General features: G+C 41.6%; 1 protein-coding gene across 2 annotated transcripts; it reads left to right on the top strand.

Moving 5' to 3' along the window:
- Positions 1-708: 708 nt before the first annotated feature.
- TMIGD1 (transmembrane and immunoglobulin domain containing 1) lies at positions 709-18,698 on the top strand. 2 transcript variants are annotated; one of them, XM_024235357.3, is made up of 7 exons: positions 709-766; positions 2,665-2,771; positions 5,309-5,587; positions 9,912-10,190; positions 16,115-16,218; positions 17,802-17,842; positions 18,342-18,698. In XM_024235357.3, exons 2-7 carry the CDS (start codon positions 2,690-2,692, stop codon positions 18,343-18,345), a joined length of 789 nt encoding a protein of 262 aa, XP_024091125.1. In that variant the 5' UTR covers positions 709-766; positions 2,665-2,689; the 3' UTR covers positions 18,346-18,698. The 2 variants fall into 2 exon arrangements, with proteins under 2 accessions (XP_024091125.1, XP_024091124.2); XM_024235356.3 differs by lacking the exon at positions 16,115-16,218.
- Positions 18,699-19,469: the final 771 nt, after the last annotated feature.

Below are 19,469 nucleotides of genomic sequence, written 5' to 3'. Positions count from 1 at the left end.
TTAAGGCCGGGAGTTCGAGATAAGCCTAGGAAACATGGCGAAATTTTGTCTCTACCAAAAATATATATATTAACAAAGTTTAGCTGGGCATGGTGACTCACACCGGTAGTCCTAGCTCCTTAGGAGGCTGGGAAGCAGAGGTTCAGTCAGCCACAATCGTGCCATTGCATTCCAGCCTGGGTGACAGAGTGAAACCCTGCCTCAAAAAGCAAAACAAACAACAACAAAAAAAACAGCTCCCTGCCATGCCTGGCTTGGTACAGCTTATGCACTTGGCTTGAGTTACTAGTGGTAACTAAGACTTTTCCAGCATTATTTAAGTTGTGTAGAATCTTCCAATGTTTTGACCTCTGTGAAAGTCAAACTCCTCTTTGGACTTGTCCCTTCCCAATCCCCAGGCTAGATGATCAAAACGCAGCCAGCTTACTTAAATATGACAATATTCAGTGAGATGCGCTACAGATTTTTGCACAAGTTCAAGCTTTCTTGGAACAACACATCCCTGTTGGTAATATCCGGCCCCACCTAGTAACCTAGGTACACATAGAAACTTAGATCTTAAGAAGATGTCTTTCCCAATTATTATCTTCCCTAAGACTCCATAAAGAGAAACAGACTTTGAACCCAAGTTATCTTATTTATTTGACCCTGCTGTCATAAAGTGTTCAAAATCAAGTATTATAAAGGATTGTAACAGGGAAAGCATTTAGGGTTTTCAGGCAGAGGGACGGTTGGCCAAGGAAGTCAGCTTCTCAGAGCTCAAGAGGTAAGTGGTAAGACTGTCTTATATAGAAAGTAGACAGTCATACAGATTAAAAACAAGCCAAGTGAGGGGAATACATTTTGAAAAGTTGCTGTCTCGGTGGAGTGGAGGGAAAGAGAAGACAGATTCGCCCCCTTAGTAGGGTGGGGTGAGGTCTGGCAACAAGCCTGCACTCTTAGTTTTTATTGAGTACTTGTAGTGGAGAGTGCTTGAGAAAACTCTACTATTGACCACATTCTGCAATCATCACTGTTACAACACTGTGATAGAAATCTTTCTGGCAAATATTTAAAATTACAAAAGAATCAATATTAGTAGTAATTGCATCTTACGAAAAGATTGATGCAGGCTTGTCTGCCAGAAAGGGTGAGCCTGGCATGAATGAAACTTACTCCTGTGGGGACACGCCTGGGACAGGGGAGGAGTAGAGTAGGTATAGGTATATTTCAGCTCTTGTAAGTTAATATTGGTGTTAAGGGGAGAGAACTCCCAGTGGCCAGGGACTGGAAAAGATTAACAGCAAGTTCTTTTTATTTTTTTATTTTTTATTTTTATTTTTTGAGACCGAGTCTCACTCTGTCGCCCAGGCTGGAGTGCAGGCATAATCTTTATTTTTTGAGACAGAGTCTCACTCTGTCGCCCAGGCATAATCTTGGCTCACTGCAACCTCCACCTCCCAGGTTCAAGCAATTCTCCTGCCTCAGCCTCCTGAGTAGCTGGGATTACAGGTGCCTGCCACCATACCTGGTTAATTTTTTTTTTTTTTTTGTATTTTTAGTAGAGATGGGGTTTCACTATGTTGGTCAGGCTAGTCTCAAACTCCTGACCTCAGGTAATCCACCTTCCTCAGCTCCTAAAGTGCTGGGATTACAGGCATGAGCCACTGCACCCAGCCTAACAGCAGCTTCTTAAAGGAAAAGAATATTAATCTAGGCAGTAGATTGGGTAGTAGGGTGGTTAAGAGTAGGGTGGTAGTAGGGTGGTTAAGAGCATGGTCTTGGGAGTCCTGGGTTCAAATCCTAACCTTGACATTTGCTGTCTGTAGGATCTCAGGCAAATTACATAATCTCTTTAAATCTATAGAAATGACCTCAAGAGGGTTGTTAGGAGGCTTAATTGTGACTGAAATGATGTATGTGAAGTGTTTAGCACAGTCCCTGTTGCACAGAAAGTTTTCCGTATGTGGTTCACTGTATTCATAGTAGTACTCTTGAAAGGAAGTAATGAATATATGTTTTTTTCCTAGATGGAAGTGGAGAATATCTTAGGGAGAGGTAGAGTTGAAGCAAAAGCAAGAAGGGAGAAAGGACACCTTTATTATTTGTTATTTTTAGTTCATACGGGTCAAAGGGAAGAGAGAGAGAGAATAGTGGGAGAAAGCCAAGATTAACATGGTTTAAACTAGAGGCCTTGTTTCAATTGAGGCTTTTCTAAGTACACACCATTTGAATCTATGGGATTTGGAGTAGTCTCAAAAACTCTCTATTATCGGAGAACATCTTTACAAAAACGACCCAAGAAAAATTTTCAGAACAAGAATTACTTTGTTCAGTAGGGACTGTCCGAGAATGACACAAGTTTCATTCTGTTAAAATGAAATTCTATCAGTTTTTCTAAGGAAGACTGGTTTTATCTTCCCCAGGGCACCCTGACGCTGCTCTATCTGTTATAGCCTATTTCCTTGTGGTTTTCTTTATGTTGCTTTAAAAAAAAATTTCTTACTACTGAACGTACTTTGAACTTAGTCAGACAGCGTTGTTTAATTAAAAGCTAGAAGTAGTACCGTTATAGCTGGGATGATTCATCTGGGATTTCGCTTTAAATGCATAATAGACAGAAGGAAGTTTCACAAACTCATTGTAGACCAAAGTACAAAACCAACTGCACTATTTTTCCCTTAGTAGATCTGACTTTAACTCATTAAAGATGGCATGGAAGAGCAGTGTCATAATGCAAATGGGAAGATTTCTTCTCTTAGTAATTTTATTTCTGCCACGTGAGATGACAAGTAAGTTAAAGTTCTTTTTGGCCTCTTTTTAGATAAAGAAAAATTTCCAATTAAGAAAAATGATCAATGGGCATTGGATATATCCTTAAATTCCAAATTGGAATGACTACACAGTTAGCATGGCTCACAGTACAGGAGTCAACTAACAATAAAAAATCAAATGGAGGCTGGGCGGGTGGCTCATGCCTGTAATCCCAGCACTTTGGGAGGCCGAAGCAGGTGGATCACGAGGTTAGGAGATCGAGACCATCCTGGCTAACACGGTGAAACCGCATCTCTACTAAAAATACAAAAAATTAGCCTGGTGTGCTGGCGGGCGCCTGTAGTCCCAGCTACTCAGGAGGCTGAGGCAGGAGAATGGCGTGAACCCAGGAGGTGGAGCTTGCAGTGAGTGAGTCGAGATTACACCACTGTACTCCAGCCTGGGCGACAGGGCGAGACTCGGTCTCAAAAAAAAAAAAAAAAAAAAAAATCAAATGGAAAAATATTGTTTTTAGGGTTTTATTATTACAAGACAAGGTGAAGTATTCTATTCTCTCCAGAGCCACCACCAGAATCCTCCTACATTTTAATGCATTTTATTACTAATGTTACCCCAAATAATCTTCTGTTTATCTGAACATACCATTTCAGATAATGCTTTCCAGCATTTGCTCCCCTACCACTCGTTTCTGATTTTAAAAGTAATGCATAGTCATCGTAAAATAAATTAGGCAATCTATAAAAAAATAAAGAAAAGTACAAATCCCCCCAAACACTTTCATCCAGAGATGACAACCACTCAATATTCCATATTTTTATAAAATACTAGACAACAATACCACTATCTTTACAAATAGCTTAAATTTTTTTTTTTTTTTTTTTGAGAAGGAGTCTCACTTTGTTGCCCAGGCTGGAGTGCAGTGGCGTGATCTCGGCTCACTGCAACCTTCATCTCCCAGGTTCAAGTGATTCTCCTGCCTCAGCCTCCCGAGTAGCTGGGATTACAGAAGCCCACCACCACGCCTGGCTAATTTTTTTGTATTTTTAGTAGAGACAGGGTTTCACTATGTTGGCCAGGCTGGTCTCAAACTTTTGACTTCAGGTGATCTGTCTGCCTTGGCCTCCCAAAGTGTGGGATTACAGGCATGAGCCACCGTGCCCAGCCAGCTTAAGTTTTTTAAAAGGAAGGTTAATGTGTTTACAGAACATATTAACAAATGTTATCTGGGGTACAGGTTTATGACAGATAAAGTTCTTTTTTAGCTTTTGTTACTTGCTTCTGAATCAGAAAAATAAAAACCGAAATTCAGGTGTATTACTATGCAATGAATAGATTTCTAAGTCAGAGCTGAAAAAACAAAAACAAAAACAAAAAACCTGCTATGTATCCTGATCACCCAACCCACGAAGACTGGTCTACCACACAAACCTCAACTACTTAAACATCTTTTTATTTTTCTTCACTGCCAAAACAATATTAAAACATTATAGATGCAAGACCCAATTTGTCCATAATCCTATCATTTAAGCAGAAAATGTTTTCAAATCAGTTCTTACTTGTCTGCATGTGAAATTTTGATACATTTGTAGTAATTATTAGAGCTTTAACTTATATTCTGCCTTTTTGCCTAAAGTTTATACCGTAAATATTTTTCCATTTCATTCCCTTGTTTTCCCACTTTCAATCCCTTCAAGTAAACAAATTAAATATGGTATGTGTATACGTATATACATATATGCATGCCTGTGTGTGTATTCAATATATATGGGTTTTTTCCTGTCTTTTTTCCATGAAAAAAGACTTCCATGTGTACACACATACACACATATGTATATGATCATTCTGTATGTATCGGTTTCTAACCTGGTGCTTCTCAAACTTCACTGCATATTAGAATCATCCGGGGGTGGGGGGTGGGGTGCTTTAAACAACACAATGCCCAGATTGTGCTCATGTCCACTAATCAGATGTCTGGGGATGAGAATCAGGCATCAGTACTTTTTTTTGGAGGCAAGGTCTTGCTCTATCACCCAGACTGGAGTGCAATGGTATGATCTTGGCTCACTGCAACCTCCACCTCCTGGGCTCAAGTGATTCTCCCACCTTATCCTCCCAAGTAGCTAAAAGTATGGGTGCACACCAACATGCCTGGCTAATTTCTTTTTTTTTGTAGAGACGGAGTCTCACTATGTTATCCAGGCTGATCTTGAACTCCTCAGCTCAAGCGATCCTCCCGCCTCTACCTCCCAAAGTGCTGGGATTATAGGCGTGAGCCACCGCACCCAGCTACATCAGTACTTTTTAAAAGATCCCCTGGTGATTCCAATGTGCACCAAAATTCGATGACCACATTCTAATCTTTTTCTTTTTCAGTTAACAATACATTATGAATATTTTTCATTATAAAATCATATAGATCAATGTGACTATTTTTAATCGTTGAGAGTTTATTTTGTTCTACTGATGTAACATAACTTATTTAACCAATCCCTTGTTCATAAGCATTTAGGTTGTTTACTCTGTATATCTAAATAGTTTCTCCCTATACTCCTAGGTTCTATTTTAACTGTGAATGGTAAAACTGAGAACTATATCCTGGATACTACACCTGGCTCCCAAGCATCTCTGATATGTGCTGTTCAAAATCACACCAGAGAGGAAGAACTGCTCTGGTACCGAGAGGAGGGGAGAGTGGATTTGAAATCTGGAAACAAAATCAATTCCAGCTCTGTCTGTGTCTCTTCCATCAGTGAAGATGACAACGGAATCAGCTTTACCTGCAGGCTGGGGAGGGATCAGTCCGTGTCCATTTCGGTGGTGCTGAATGTTACTTGTGAGTGAGGGGAAAAGAAACAGCTAGTGGGTCTGTAATGTCTGTAACACATGAAGTGGTAGTTGAAATCTAGGTCTTGGTATTGCCAAATTGCCCAATTTATGCTCCCACCACAAAGCATGAGAGTACCTATTTCCCCTCACCCTCATGAGCACTGAGTATCGCCAAACTCTGAGAATTTGCCAGCCTCCTCTGAAATTTTCTTTTCCTTTTTTTTTCTTTTCTTTCTTTCTTTTTTTTTTGAGACAGAGTCTCGCTCTGTTGCCCAGGCTGGAGTGCAGTGCAGTTCAGTGGTGCGATCTCGGCTCACTGCAACCTCCACCTCCCAGGTTCAAGCGATTCTCCTGCCTCAGCCTCCTGAGTAGCTGGGACTACAGGCGCCCACTACCACGCCCAGCTAATTTTTAATTTTTGTATTTTTAGTAGAGACGGGGTTCACCATGTTGGCCAGGCTGGTCTCAAGCTCCTAACCTTGAGTGATCCGCCTACCTCAGCCTCTCAAACTGCTGGGATTACAGGTGTGAGCCACTGCGCCCAGCCTGTTTTCATTTTTTAAATTAAGAATGAGGGTGTTCACCTTTGTGTAAACATATTGGTCTTTTTTTGTCTGTTTCCATGAAATGCCTGCTTGTATCCTTAACTCATTTTTTTCCGTTGGGTTTTATGCCTCTTTCTCATTAATCTTTACAAGGGCTTTGTAGATTAAGGAAATTAGTCCTTTGTCATTTTGAATTGTAAGTATTTCTCCTATTTGTTTTTGAAAATTTTTATAGTTCTTTTTTGCCATATTGAAATTTTAAATGTTTATATATTTAAAGCTACAAGTCTTTTCCTTTGTAGTGCCTAGCTTTTGTGTTCTGCTTAGACAGATTTTCATGGCCTGGCACAGGGGCTTATGCGTGTAATCCCAACACTTTGGGAGGCAGAGGCAAATGGATCACTTAAGATCAGGAGTTAGAGACCAGCCTGACCAACATGGCGAAACCTGGCCTCTACTAAAAATACAAAAATTGGCCAGGTGCAGTGGCAGGCACCTGTAATCTCAGCTACTCAGGAGGCTGAGGCAGGAGAATTGCTTGAACTCAAGAAGTGGAGGTTGCAATGAGCTGAGATGCCACCACTGCACTCCAGCCTGGGCAACAGAGTGAGACCCCATCTCAAAAAAACAGATTTTCATTAGGGAATCTTTAAACATCACCTTAAAATCAAAAAGGGTGAAGCTCTTCAATGACTGGGTTCCAGGTATTGGTAACCCATTGGTGGAACTGTATAGGCTTAGGGGACTGTCAAGTGATACAATGTAGATGACCACATGGGTTGTTGGGTGAAAAGCTGGTTCTGCATGAGAATGGTGTGGATGGTATGGCGATGGGTGAGGTATAATTATGCAGTATGATTTGGTAGAAAGACCATATCTCTACAAACATAACATAGTGAGACCCTATTTCTACCAGAAAAAAAAGAAAGGTGTGTATTTAATTAGCTGGGCATGGTGGCACACATCTGTAGCCCCAGCTGCTTGAGAGGCTGAGGCTAGAGGATCTCCTGAGCCCAGAAGGTTGAGGCTTCAGCGAGCTGTGATTGCATCACTGCATTTCAACCTGGGCAACAGAGTGAGACCCTGTCTCAAAAAAAAAAAAAAAAAAAACAAAAAGAAGAAAAAAAGACAGCTAAGGAAACTAAGGCCCGGACTAGGGTCTCAAATCATAGGTGCAGCTGAGAACAAAACACTAATTCCCAAGCTTCTAACCTAGTGCTTAAGTGCTTATTCCATGAAACCTTTTTTTTTTTTTTTTTTAAGACAGGGTCTCAGTCTGTCACCTACACTGGAGTACAGTGGCACAATCTCAGCTCACTGTAACCTCTGCCTCCCAGGCTCAAGTGATCCACCTGCCTCAGCCTCCCAAGTAGCTGGGACTACAGGTGCGCACCACCACGCCGAGCTGATTTTTGTATTTTTTGTAGAGATGAGGTTTTGCTATGTTGCCCAGGCTGATGGAACCCTCTTAAGGGAGACGTGGCAGAAATGCCAACAACGTGATTTGATGACTTAAAGAAATTGTTTTCAGTTTTCCAGCCTCAATCCACTTTTTAAATTCTCTTTATAACAATCTCCTAAATATCGTTGTTGCTAAGTGTGTGTGTGTGTGCGTGTGTGTGTGTGTGTGTGTGTGTGTGCGTGTGTGTGCGTGTGTGTGCGTGTGTGTGTGTGTGTGTGTGTGCGTGTGTGCGTGTGTGTGTGTGTGCGTGTGTGTGTGCGTGTGTGTGCGTGTGTGTGTGTGTGTGTGCGTGTGTGTGTGTGTGCGTGTGTGTGTGTGCGTGTGTGTGTGTGTGCGTGTGCGTGTGTGTGTGCGTGTGTGTGTGTGTGTGTGTGTAGTTAATTGCTCGGTAATCCATAATGACAGTAGTGACACAAAGTCATTAACCAATAAATCAAAATGAGCTCATAAAACGTGACAAGGATATTATGTACCCTTCAAAGGCAGGACCATTATTGTTATAAATAGCAGAATCAAGAACTAAATGGAAGCTTGATAATACACCGTTTGGGGGAGAATGTGGAGAAACAGGTCCTCTCATACATCGTTGCTGAAAGTTTAAATTGAGACCTCTTTCAAAATATTTATCAAAATTTAAAGTGTGCATATCTTATGACACAGCATTTCTCCTTCTAGATGTTAACCTTGGAGAAATGCATGCACATGAACATAAAGAGATATGTACAAGGATGTTTATTGTAGCATTGTTTAACATTTTAAAATGAAAACAACCTAAAGCCCATCAAAACACAAATGATTAAAGTCATACATTATACTATAGCATTCTAAAAGCAATAAGCTAGATCTCTGTGGTTCAATATGAACATATCTCAAAAACATGCAAGTTATTTGAGAGAAAGGAAGTATTTTATGTAAATCCTTCCCATGTCCCTAAAATAATATGATATATTTCCTATGGGTACACTATATGTATAGAAAACTATTTAAGAAAAAAGAAAGATAGGGAAGGATTTACACCAAACTCATAGCAGTGGGTATCTCTGGGGATCAGAAAGTGACCAGCTTAGATCTTAGCTTTATCTGAAATGTACTAATTTTTACAGAGGGGATATTCACATAGACTGATATGCTTAAATTAATTTCAAATAATTAAATAAAAAGAAATCACTAACAGAATCTGTCCACAAATGGAATTGTTCTATCCGGCAATTATGTTCTCTATTCCAGCAGCTTCCTGCATATCTGAATACCATATAACATCCTTGTTGGATATGATACAGAATTCAAGCTCATTCCAAAGAGCAACAAAATGTCATTCTTCTGAGAGAGTTATTAATAGCACAGCCTACTCAGGTCTAATTATTCAGTGTGCAGATTATACAAGCTCCTTTTTCCTCCTTCTCCGTCTCTATCTTTTTCCTAGTTCCCACTCTCCAACCATTTCATTACTATTCTGCACTTCTGCCAGAATATGCACAGTGATATACGTGTGTGACTGTCTATGGGTCTACAACTGCCCTTATTGTAGAGGGAAAAAGGAGTTGCTCACACACAGGGATGAGAGGGACTCACTTGCCTTCCACAGACACCAGAGTTCTCATGCTTAGAACACCTTCTGGGAGGAGGACATTATTTCTAGAGCACCACTGAGAAAACGCAAAGATGCATTGGTGAATATGTTACCAAGGCAATGGTTCAATAAAATGCAAAAACAGATGGTGAGAGTAACCCTCAAAACTACCACCACCGTAATAATAATAGTGGCTAGCACTGTGGCAAATTCTTTACAGGGATTTTTTAATTTAATCTTTACAGCATCTCAGGAGATGTATGATTATCCCATTTTTTTTTTTTACGTGAGAAACAGAGGCCTTAGCAGTTAGTTAACTGTCTGAAAGTCACAGTAAATGGTGTAGATGGAATTAGATCTAATTGCAATGTATGCCTTCTTAATTTTGTACTGTTTTGTGCAACACTAACACAGGTTGGTTTATTAATTCTCAGAGAAGAAAGACTCAAGGCTTATACTCTTGGGTAGTGTTACAAATGGTCTGCTTGTCATAGATCATTACTATATACATCATGCTCATAATCATATATTGTTTCACGGTTTGTCTTCTTCATCACATTAAAAGTTCTATGAGATTTGGAACTGGAAGTGTTATTTGCCCTTGTTACCCCAGTGCTTGTCACACCGTACGTATTTAATAAATTTTTGTCAAATGAATAAATGACCACATGAGATAGATTGAAGGAAGACTTTGAACTCTGACAGTGAACTATTGCTTATCTGCTAATTAAATCTAAATGCTTGAGTCTTGCAGTTCCTCCTCTCCTAAGTGGAAACGACTTCCAAACAGTTGAGGAAGGCAGTAATGTGAAGTTGGTTTGCAATGTGAAAGCCAACCCCCAGGCTCAAATGATGTGGTACAAAAACAGTAGTCTTCTGGATTTAGAGAGAAGCCATCACCAAATCCAACAGACAAGTGAGTCTTTTCAGCTGTCCATCACCAAAGTCGAGAAGTCTGATAACGGAACCTACAGTTGTATTGCAAAGTCATCTCTGAAAACGGAGAGCTTGGACTTTCACCTGATTGTTAAAGGTAACACTCTTTTTAAGTAATACCCAGCACAGGGCAAAACTCACACCAGATGCTCAGTGAATATTTTTGGTGACAATAAATGATAATAACAGTTATGATTAGTGGCCAGGATTTTCTTTGGAGAATCATCCCCATCCAAGGATTTTTCCACTAAGAATCCTAGTCCATCCTTTCAGGGAAATCATGCCCATTCCACACAGGACACTGTTTTTGAGCAAGAATCCTTTCTTAGAACCAAATATAGGAAACAATTCTGCTTGGCTTTTAGGGAAGAATATTTCCATGAATTCTTCTGGGCAACAAGGTGTGTAGCAACTGGACTTTTGAGCTCACGGCTTCGTAACTAACAAAAGAGAAGTAAAAAACACACAGAGAAGAGAAATTAGGACTAGATAAGAAAATGGATCTCTACAATCACTCCTAACTCAAATTCTAACCTGTAGGGTAATCAGCAGAGAGAGTAGGAAAAAATAAGGGGAAAAAAAGCCCTTTCTCTTGGATTCATGCTTCATCTACCCAGGGTTATCACCTCTACAATGACAGAACAAATGATGCTCTGTGGGGTTTTCCCTCCTCATAGTTCTTGCTCATACAAAAAGAGAAAGGCAAAATACCTGGAGTAGCAGATGCCAAAAATGCTTATTCACGCATGGTCTGCTCTCATGCTAGCACACCAGGAGCAGCCCAACAAGCTGAGACTCCCATATCTTGTTAGAACATTACTCGCTTTGTCATTTGCCTCCCTGTACTCACTTATTGCCAGTCTTGTCAGTCCCCGGGAAGCCAACTGAACCCCTGCCAGAAGTGTTGTGGTGATATAAACATAGGACATCTTATTTCCTTCCCCTTGAGGGGAAGGGTTATGGGATATGAAAAGAGTGGCTAGTGGGGAAGAAGAGTTACTGGTGGTTGAATGCCCATCACTGTGATTCCTGGAATCATCAGTAATTCGTCCTACAGGGCACTAACAATTGCTTAGGGGCTACTTGTTTTAAAAACCAAACCCACAAATATCCTGAGTACCCATGAGATAGAAGCAGTGAAAAAGCTTTGTGGCTATTTACCTCCCCCAAGACCACAAAAGCATGGAAGGGTGGGCTTCATGCCCTGCCATCCTGACTATGAACACCACACTTGGAGGCCAGGGAATCATATCCCTCCTGGTTAAGAAGAAATCATCATTGCTCTGTGTCACATTAAAAAAAAATACAGCTTATGTGGCAATCAGGATGCTAGCTTAGCAAACTGGCTTTCAGGTGGGCAGAAACTTATTTTGGGTGGAGCTCTTCCAAACCAACTTGTTTTTCTTATTTCTTCTTGCTTAGCTACTTCCCACGGCTGGTGGCATAAATGCTCTGCTGCTGGGGCTCAGGCTAAATGCCAAGATTTTCATGACCCCTCTCCTGGCTTCACAGCTCAGTGAGGAAGCACCTAAATGAGGCCATGCAAAGCTACAAACGACATCACAGATCTTTTCCTGAGCACAAGACTTAGCCCATGTTTTGGGATTATTTAACCATGATGAATATAGGAGGGAAATATCAGGTCTGGTTACAAATGAGACCATAAAACAGGACAAGGGGAGAGGCGCAGTTATGTAATTACCCTTGCCAAAGTCTCTTTTTTCTTTCTTTTTCTTTTATTTTTTTGGAGACAAGGTCTCGCTCTGCCACCCAGGCTGGAGTGCAGTAGCGTAATCATAGTTCACTGCAGCCTCATCCCCCCAGGCTCAAGCGATCTTCCCACCTCAGCCTCCTGAATAGTTGGGACAGGTGCATGCCATCACAACCAGCTAATTAAAAAAATTGTTTTTGTAGAGACGAGGTCTTGGCATGTGGATCAGGCTGGTCTTGAATTCCTGGGCTCAAGCAATCTGCCACCTCAGCTTCCCAAAGTGCTGGGGTTACAGGCATGAGCCACCATGCCCAGACCAAAGTCACTTTCAACAAAAATGTGGAATCCAAAGCAAGCCAATGGGTAAGGTAGTTTACTTCAGTTTGTGTATAAAATAAGAGCTGTCGGCCAGGGGCAGCGGCTCACGCCTGTAATCCCAGCACTTTGGGAGGCCAAGGCGGGTGGATCACGAGGTCAGCGGTTTGAGACCAGCCTGACCAACATGGTGAAACCTGTCCCTACTAAAAATACAAAAAAAAATTAGCCGGGCGTGATGGTAGCCGCCTGTAATCCCAGCTACCTGGGAGACTGAGGCAGGAGAATTGCTTGAAACCAGAAGGCAGAGGTTGCAGTGAGCCGAGATCGCACCACTGCACTCCAGCCTGGGCAACAAGACTGAAACTCTGTCTCAAAAAATAAATAAATAATAAAAAACAGAGTAAGAGCTGTCACATGTGGCTTCATTTTATCTGGCTTGGTAAAAATATTCCAACCTGTGACTGAATTCTGATTTCTTTTTCTTATTGTCCCATCTTTACTTCCCCTTTGTTTTGACATCTTGCAAATAGAGGGGCTCCCCAGTAAGGTGATGGGCCTTTGGTGTGTCCCAGAGCTGGCTAGTACAGAACCAGGGCTTACTAGAAAAAGGCTCACTGAGCAAAGTTTCTCCATAGGGGTGATGTGACCCATACCTTCATGAGAATAATTTTTAGAAACAGCTAAGAGAGGGCAAAAATTTAATCCATTTATTTCCCAAAATTATCCAGAGCAGGAAATGATAAAAAGGTAATTACAGGCTGGGTGGGATGGTTCATGCTTGTAATCCCGGGACTTTGGGAGGCCAAGCAGGAGGGTTGCTTGAGCCCAGGAGTTCCAAAACATCCTGGGCAACATATTGGAACCCTGTCTCTACAACAAATCGAAAAATTAACTGGGTGTGGTGGCACGCACTGGTAGTCTCGACTACTCAAGAGGCTGAAGTAGGAGGATCTCTTAAGTCCCAGAGGTCGAGGCTGCAATGAGCCATGATCATGCCACTGCACTCCAGTCTGAGTGACAGAATGAGACCCTGTCTCCAAAAATAATAATAATAATAATTGGTTAGTGTGTTATACAGTTATGGGGACAGGGGAGATAAACCCTATTGCATAATCTTAAGGTATATAGGGATTGGGCTTTGAAATTAAATTTACCTAAAGTCACTTCTTCCCCTCTTCCCCGGCTTTTGCCCTTCACTTGCTAACTCATGACCCTGTTTCCTTTCTAATACTTAATCTGTAGTATCTGTTTGTTTAATGTCCGTCTCCCCCACTAGAAGATGAGCCCCATGAAGGCAGAGGAGCCTTCTACACCTGTCCTATTTTTTGCAGAGCTGAACACAGTGCATAACACACATTAGTCACTCAGTAAATATTTGTTGACTGCACCTCAATCCATAAACTCAATTGTGCGATAAATAGCACATGTTCAATTTCCTTTAAATGCCTAAAATGTTACTTAACCCATGACTGAAGCTCCTTCCCCTCGTTGGGTGGCATCAGAATCCAGGGGCTTAGACAAGGTCACTTTAAAACCTTTGTTGACCTGAAGCACTTTTACTTTATTATTTTTTTAAGAAACGGGGTCCTGCCAGGTGCAGTGGCTGACACCTGTAATTGCAACACTTTGGGAGGCCCAGGTAGGAGAATTGCTTGAGGTCAGGAGTTCAAGACCAGCCTTGGCAACATACCCAGGCTCCATCTCTAAAAAAAAAAATAGGGTTGGCCAGGCATGGTGGCTCACACCTATAATGCCAGCACTTTAGGAGGCCAAGGCAGGCAGATAACTTGATGTCAGGAGTTCGAGGCCAGACTGGCCAACATGGTGAAACACTGTCTCTACCTAAAATACAAAAATTATCTGGGCATGGTGGTGTACACCTGTAGTACCAGCTACTTGGGAGGCTGAGGCAGGAGAATCACTTGAACCCAGGAGACAGAGGTTGCAGTGAGCCGAGATCAAGCCACTGCACTCCAGCCTGGGCAGCAGAGTGAGATTCTGTCTAAAAAAAAAAAAAAAAAAAAGGGGTCTCACTATGTTGCCCAGGGTAGAGAGCAGTGGCTATTGATAGGTGCAATCATAGGGTGCTATAGCCCTGAACTCCTGGGCTTAAGCAATCCTCCTGCCTCAGCCTCCCAAGTGGCTGGGACTACGGGTATGCCACCCTGCCTGGCTTTCACTTTTACTTTTGAGAGTTTCAGTCCATATCATATCAAAGATATTAAAGCAAAGCACATTGTATGTGCTTTCTGCTATAAAATTTTTGAAAGATTTTTTATAACTTGCATAGATTTTGAATTTTGTTATAAATAAGTTACTCATTTGGTTCTTGAGGTTTAAACGTTATTATTTAACAGTTGGGTTAGAGTTGATGCCAGGTTGCATTTTACAGATGCTTAAACATTGATTAATTTTGATTAATTTTGCTACTTTCTTTTCATATCTTGGGGCCAATCATTTTTTTCTGGGTCTCAAATATTTTCATAGGCTCTTAGAAAGCTTGCAAACACAGGCACTATGCCTATAGTGACTGATAAATAAATAGCTCTTGGCCAGGTGCAGTGGCTCATACCTGTAATCCAAGCACTTAGGGAGGCCAAGGCAGGCGGATCACAAGGTCAGGAGATCGAGACCATCCTGGCTAATACAGTGAAACCCCGTCTCTACTAAAAATACAAAAATTATCTGGGCATGGTAGCACGCGCCTGTAATTGCAGCTACTCGGGAGGCTGAGGCAGGAGAATTACTTGAACCTGGGAGGCAGATGTTGCAGTGAGCCGAGATTGCACCACTGTACTCCAGCCTGGGCAACAGGAGCAAAACTCCGTCTCAAAAAAAAAAAAAAAAAAGCTCTCAGTTGACCTGGTGTTTAGAAAATAAACGGGTAGGCTTTCACTTCCAAGCTGTCACGGTTGCTGCTGATCTCTTCCTAGTCCAAGTTAGAAGTAGGCTCTCTCTCTTTGCATGGCATTTAGAGAGATGCAGAAACCTTTGCCAAGGTTGGGAAGGCTCACGCTTAGAGTCCTACTTCCCCTAGAGACACTATGCAGCCACCTACCTTCTATAATGTCTTGTCACCTGCTTGGGGCACCATTGCAGTACAGGTACAAGGCTCCCCACTGCTCTTGAGGCCCACAGACCTCTCTCTCCTTCTTAGTCCAGAAAGCTCTCCACCCTTTCTCTTCTTGCTCTCAAAGCCTTCCTCCCTCTCTTCCCTCACCCATCCCAGGATACTTCCCAATATATTTTGGGCTTTTCAAAATCCAGGCAAAACCATTGACTTCAATCTACTTCTGCTCTGTGTGTGGCAAAAATTGTGGGTGAAGGAAGCACAAAATGGTTTATTTGCTTTAGGGGAGTTACTCATATTACAATAAATTATTATTCCACAAAGGAATTGATTCAAAACCTGCCTCTACCATTTACCCATTCTGTGACTTTTTTTTTTTTTTTTTGGAGACAGAGAGAGTCTTGCTGTGTCACCCAGACTGGAGTGCAGTAGTGCGACCCTGGCTCACTGCAACCTCTGTCTCCCGGGACCAAGCAATTCTCCTGCCTCAGTCTCCCAAGTAGCTGGGACTACAGGCACTCGCCACCATGCCCAGCTATATATATATATATATATATATATATATATATATATATTTTTTTTTTTTTTTTTTTTTGTACAGATGGGGTTTCACCATGTGGGCCAGGCTGGTCTTGAACTCCTGACCTCAAGTGATCTGCCCGCCTCAGCCTTCCAAAGTGCTGGGATTCCAGGCATGAACCACTGCACCCGGCCTAGTTCTATGACTTTGGACAAGCACTTTAACCCCTCAAGCCCCCTGGTTCCTCACCTGTGAAATGAGGACAATCATACCTACCTTTTGAGATTGTTGAGAAGGTTTAATTAAGGGGATGATATACATAAAGTTCAAGGCATCATTGCTGGGACATATTGGAAGTATATAAATGTTCATTCTTATTCCCTGTGTTTGCATTTCCAACAGATAAAACTGTGAGTGTACCAATAGAGCCCATTATTGCTGCATGTGTTGTGATCTTTCTGACATTATGCTTTGGACTGATTGCTAGAAGAAAGAAAATAATGAAGGTATCTAAGTATTCTGAGCTATTTAAGTAAAAAGCCATCATCTGAATAAAGGCAGAAAGCTAGAAATATAAGTGACTTCAGTTAGGAACCCTTCTTGGCAAAGTCAAATCTGGTCTTTATACCATGAGATCTAAAATACAGTTGCTCAAGGGAATAAAAATTATATGTATATTATGAGTACAGATTTACAAAGAAGAGAAGTGCACATGGGCAAAGCCTGAATTGAAAATAGCTGTGTTGTCAGGGGTAGGCAATTGGGGGCTGATTTTCGTTCCTTTTAAATTTCCCTTTATTGTTGCTATGATACCTGTGGTATAATAAATAAATATATGGAGGAACATCTGCTCTAGATTCAGAGATCTGCATGAAAAAGATGGCACTGGCTGCTTACCTCTGGACTATAGCCACATGCCCTGGCTGTAGTGGACTGGTGTTTGAATTATAAAGTGGTTATCCTCATTGGTTGGTATGATTCAGAATATGTGCATGCTTTGGTTAATGCCATGCATTTGACTCTGCCAGCTAATTCAGTGCCAAAGGAGAGCAAATATGGCAGAAAGCCCTAGGCTGAGTTCATCATTCAGCAAGAGACATTCTCCTTGGAACACATAGTAACAGGGCAGCCATGTCTCTCAAGAAGCAATTCACTCCACCCCCTATTCCAATCCCAAGCATAGTTTTGTTGTTGTTGTTTCTTTTCTTTCTTTCTGTCTTTCTTTCTTTCTTTTTTTTATTTTTTATTTTTGAGATAGAGTTTTACTCTCTCTTCCAGGCTGGAGTGCAGTGCCTTGATCACAGCTCACTGTAGCCTCAACTTCCTGGGCTCAAGTGATCCTCCCACCTCAGCCTCCCTAGTAGCTGGGACCACAGGCATGCACCACCGTGCCCGGCTAATTTTTGTATTTTTTGTAGAGACAGGCAGGGTTTTGCCATGTTGCCCAGGCTGGTCTCGAACTCCTGAGCTCAAGTGATCTGCCCGCCTCAGCCTCCCAAAGCACTAGGATTACAGGCATGAGCCACCACGCCCAGCCACAAAGCATTTTTTTTTTTTTTTTTTGAGATGGAGTTTTGCTTTGTCACCCTGGCTGGAGTGCAGTGGCACGATCTCAGCTCACTGCAAGCTCCACCTCCCAAGTTCACACCATTCTCCTGCCTCAGCCTCCAGAGTAACTGGGACTACGGTCACACGGCACTATGCCTGGCTATTTTTTTGTATTTTTAGTAGAGACGGGGTTTCACCATGTTGGCCAGGCTGGTCTTGAACTCCTGACCTCAAATGATCCATCCGCCTTGGCCTCCCAAAGTTCTGGGATTACAGGCGTGAGCCACTGCACTTGGCAGCATTTTTTTTTCTATAAAAAAGTGAATACTCAAGTATCTAAGACACTGGAAGCATCTTAACTAAGAGTTACATCTTCTCTGCTTTAATGAAAACTACTAGCGTGGCCCCAAAAACGACACCTGAGCCAGTGCAGAGGTGGCTGTATTTCCACACACCTGTCCTTGAGCCATCTTAATGCACTCAAAATGTTTCTCCACGGGCCTTAAAGAGCAGGCTAATTTACTGCCATGTTTGCTTTTAGCTCTGCATGAAGGACAAAGACCCTCACAGGGAAACAGCTCTGTAAGTACTCTAGGCCGGGACCAGTGCTTTTTAAATAAGCAGATGAATAGCAGTGATATGCATCACTCTAGACAAACTCCAGAGATGGGAGGTGCTGGAAGGGGAAGGGGTTCAAAGGAGAAGAGAAGATGGAGGAAAATCTGCCTCCACTTTAGAGGAAGACAGGTTGAAAAGTTGCCTAGAATAGAGAACACCTTTAGTCCTAAGCCTGCTCCCTCTTTAAGTGAGTTTGCCCAATGTTTGTGCAACTGCATTTTATTGCCACACAACGCAAATGCTCTGGGGGAGGTCACTGCTCCATACTGCTTTACAAGGCCAGGAACCACATTCATCCCCATACTGCCTTCTCTTTGCAGCTTTGTTTAGCGCTTCTAGCATATGTGAAGTGGGCAGTAGGTAATAAGAACAAAGGCATGTTGTCAGAGAGTATGGGTTTTGTTTTGAATTTTTTTCTTATTGCTATGAGCATCATTATCATTAATTTCTTCGTTCATTTCAGATGAGAAAGCTGAGATGCCATCGAATACAGAGAGAGTTTTGCATAAGGACCTCCACAATTTGTGTAGTCCCAACTGTATTTATTGCTATTATTAAATTCACTCCTGTCACTCCTGTTTCATTAATCACTTAACAGTAGTTGTTAGGACAAATTTGATACACTTGTGGAACATTTTTATGGAAAGCGCTGTTAAGAATGAAAAGTAAGATTTCGTTAAGTCTTCTCCTTGAAGTATATGTTAATTAATTGAGATTTGTTCCAAATAGGTTGGTAATCATTTACTGTTTAGTGTGTTTTTTTCTAGGTAGGAAATACTTGGGTCTCACAAATTAGTGCAAAACCAAAAAAAAAAAAAAAAAAAAAAAAAAAAGGGGAAACAACAGAGTAATCAATTTTTTAAGTTGCCCAGGAAGCATATAAAAAATACCAGTTATGCCAGGTGTGGTGGCTCCTATAATCCCAGCATTTTGGGAGGCTGAAGCAGGCAGATCACTTCAGGTCAGGAATTCAAGATCAGCCTGGCCAACATAGCAAAAACCATCTCTACTAAAAATACAAAAAGCCGGGCGTAGTGGCGTGCACCTGTAATCTCAGCTACTTGGGAGGCTGAGGTAGGGGAATTGCTTGAACCTGGTAGGCAGAGGTTGCAGTGAGCTGAGATGGCACCATTGCACTCCAGGCTGGGCGCCAGAGCAAGACTGTGTCTCAAAAACAAACAAACAAAAAATCAATTATTATCTACCTTAACTGTCGTTTCATAAAAGAAATGTTTTAGGACTAAAGAGAGAAAGACTATAATCTTGAAATATAAGATGCCCCTTTAAATGGAATAAATTTAGTATTATGAACAACTCAGCATATGTTCTTATTTTTCTCATTTCATTGTAGTTGACATGGTCACAAAATTTGTGAGCTCTATGTGGCAATAAATGTTCAAAGAGCAATGAAAATGGTCATTTGTGTCGCACTATCTGTACTAATTATGAGTCAGCCTGTACTTTTCTCATACCTCTCCCATTTAAACCACAGCTCTCTTATAATTTATCATTGACTTTCCCCATCTCCATTCTTTCTTCATTTCTCCCCCATAAGAGTTTATGCTTCTCTTTCCCACACAACTGGGGAGCT

The sequence above is a fragment of the Pongo abelii genome, chromosome 19, assembly GCF_028885655.2.
Source record: "Pongo abelii isolate AG06213 chromosome 19, NHGRI_mPonAbe1-v2.0_pri, whole genome shotgun sequence".
Taxonomy (NCBI): domain Eukaryota; kingdom Metazoa; phylum Chordata; class Mammalia; order Primates; family Hominidae; genus Pongo; species Pongo abelii.
This window is presented reverse-complemented; position numbering and strand designations above follow the sequence as displayed.